This window comes from Alligator sinensis, unplaced genomic scaffold (genome assembly GCF_000455745.1).
Source record: "Alligator sinensis unplaced genomic scaffold, ASM45574v1 scaffold528_1, whole genome shotgun sequence".
Lineage (NCBI taxonomy): Eukaryota > Metazoa > Chordata > Crocodylia > Alligatoridae > Alligator > Alligator sinensis.
The window spans coordinates 5,536,080-5,538,116 of record NW_005841846.1 but is presented as its reverse complement, the minus strand read 5'-3'; the positions used below and the strand labels follow the sequence as shown (position 1 = coordinate 5,538,116).

The 2,037-nt window shown below is 42.5% G+C and overlaps 1 protein-coding gene across 2 annotated transcripts in view; it reads right to left on the bottom strand.

Moving 5' to 3' along the window:
* The window catches only part of LRP2BP (LRP2 binding protein), a 25,551-nt gene extending 23,889 nt beyond the window's left edge, over window positions 1–1,662 (bottom strand). For both annotated transcript variants that reach the window (XM_025208036.1, XM_025208040.1), the window contains exons 1-2: window positions 1,579–1,662; window positions 339–451 (exon numbers count right to left, since the gene is read on the bottom strand). In XM_025208036.1, the coding sequence (XP_025063821.1) occupies window positions 339–451; window positions 1,579–1,657 (192 nt within the window). In that variant the 5' untranslated portion in view covers window positions 1,658–1,662. The remainder of the gene's footprint in view (window positions 1–338; window positions 452–1,578) is intronic.
* Between the last annotated feature and the right edge of the window lie 375 nt (window positions 1,663–2,037).

Genomic DNA, 2,037 nt, shown 5'->3' with positions numbered 1-2,037 from the left:
GTGGGGTGGTTTTGGGGGGGGGGGGGGGGGTTTAACAATTGGAACTAACATTTTGCACCTTCCCAGCATGTGCCCAAAACATTCAGTTCAGATTAATAAATGTGCAACAGATAGATAGTATCTGTATGTTTAGCTGTCCCCACTGTCTCCCTCTTTTTGATTTTTCATTGTTTCTTGTAGGGAATCATGCTTCCAAGTTACTAATCAATTTTTACTACTTTTATGTTACTTTCTATATCTTCCCATGGAGCAATTTCCAGTGTTAATATTTTCCCCCTGAAATTGTATTGAAAAATATCAGTTTAAAATGTTTTCTTAAAAAAGCATTAAACTACAACCTCTTCAAAGTACAGCTGCCCTTTTAGGAAATATGCCAGGGGGTCTCCTTCTTTTATCCTCTTCGCCAACAGCTCCTCTGCCTTCTTAAACAAAGCAGCATGGCTATACATTTCTGTCAAAATAAATTAATATAGTTTTTTCAAAACAGGACAACTGGATTCCTATGGTAAGTACATTCACAAACTGATGTTATAAAAGCTCCTTTTTTACTACCAGATACAGTACCTGATACAAAGAGATACAGTTCTCTCTTTGTTGCATGTTCCAAAGACTCTGTTAAAACAAAACCATTCCAAAAGTGTAACTATCTTTATTTTAGATTTGTTTTCCTCTATATAAAATTGATCTGTTTGCCACTAAAACAGCTCTATGTATTTGTATGATTGGATTCTGATTGCAATTGCAGTAGTACTATTAATACAAATAATAATTTAACTTATTAATATGCATGGTAATATTAATATTTCATACAGTTAAATATCTAAGTTAAGCAATAGAAGTTATGAACTTAATAATGACACAATTATTTGCAAAACCTAAAGCCAAGTCAGGGAGTAGCAGCTAAAGCCCTGACCTTGCAAATATGTTGCACAATGCTCCACATAAGCACTGGTGTCTAGCTATGTATGATAACTTGCAGGACGGGGAGCTTAAATAGGCTTATCCTACAATCAGTGATAAAAAACTTTCTGGGATTTGCATTAGTGGAAGAAGGAACAGGCTTCTTTCATACCCAGTGAACTAAGTTTGTCCAGGATTCAGAACATTGTCAGGGAACAAGAACTCCTGGGATAATACTTTCAGAATCCAATATTAGAGTGTTAGAAGTCGGAGTGTCCCTGGCGGTCAATGAGACTTCAACTCCTAAATTCCATTTCAGAAGGGATTCAGAACTGCATTCTCAAAGGTATGTCAAAGGCATTAATTAGCTGGATCAATACTGCATCAATTGGAGGCAGCTGCCTATATTGCTTGAGCACTTCTAAATGTCTTACTGGATGCTTATAAACCTAAAGGCCAGATTTTCAGAACTATTTAGGGACTTTTCAAAAGTTTATTCCTCATTTCCACTGCCTAATTCCCTAATGATTTCCTATAAACCTGCCATGTGATATGCCAGTTCAGTGGGCACCAACCTTTTTAGCAGGCACATCACAAATTAAGTGTCACACAATGTTTCTGAGTGCTACTCTGATCCTCTTCCCTGCTCAATCCACTACTCTGCTTTCTGCTCCCTACCTGAACTGCTGCTCCGCTTCCTACTCCTTCTGATCTGCTTCTCTACTTTCTGCTTCCTATGCTGTGTCCCCTGCTCCATCTGCTGCTCTGCCTCCAGCTCCCTGCCTGATCTGCTGCTTTGCCTTCTGCTCCTTGCCTTGTGCTCCGGCTGATCTTCTGCTCCCTGCCCAAGCTACTGTTCTGCTTTCTGCTCCCTGCCTGATCTGCTGCTCTGTTTTTGGCTCCCTGCCCTCTGCCCCCTGCTTGAGCAGCTATTCTGCTTTTTCCTCCCTGGCCTGTGCTCCTATCTTGATTTGCTGCCCTTTTTCCTGCTCCCTGTTCTGTGCCTCCTTGATTGGCTGCTCTGCCTGCTGCCCTGTGGCTCCCTGCCCCTGCCGGAGCTGCCCCCCTCACTCGCAGAGGCGGCCCTGCCCCGTTCCTCGCCGGGCCCCAGGTGCAGGCGCCCCCGCCCGCTCGCCC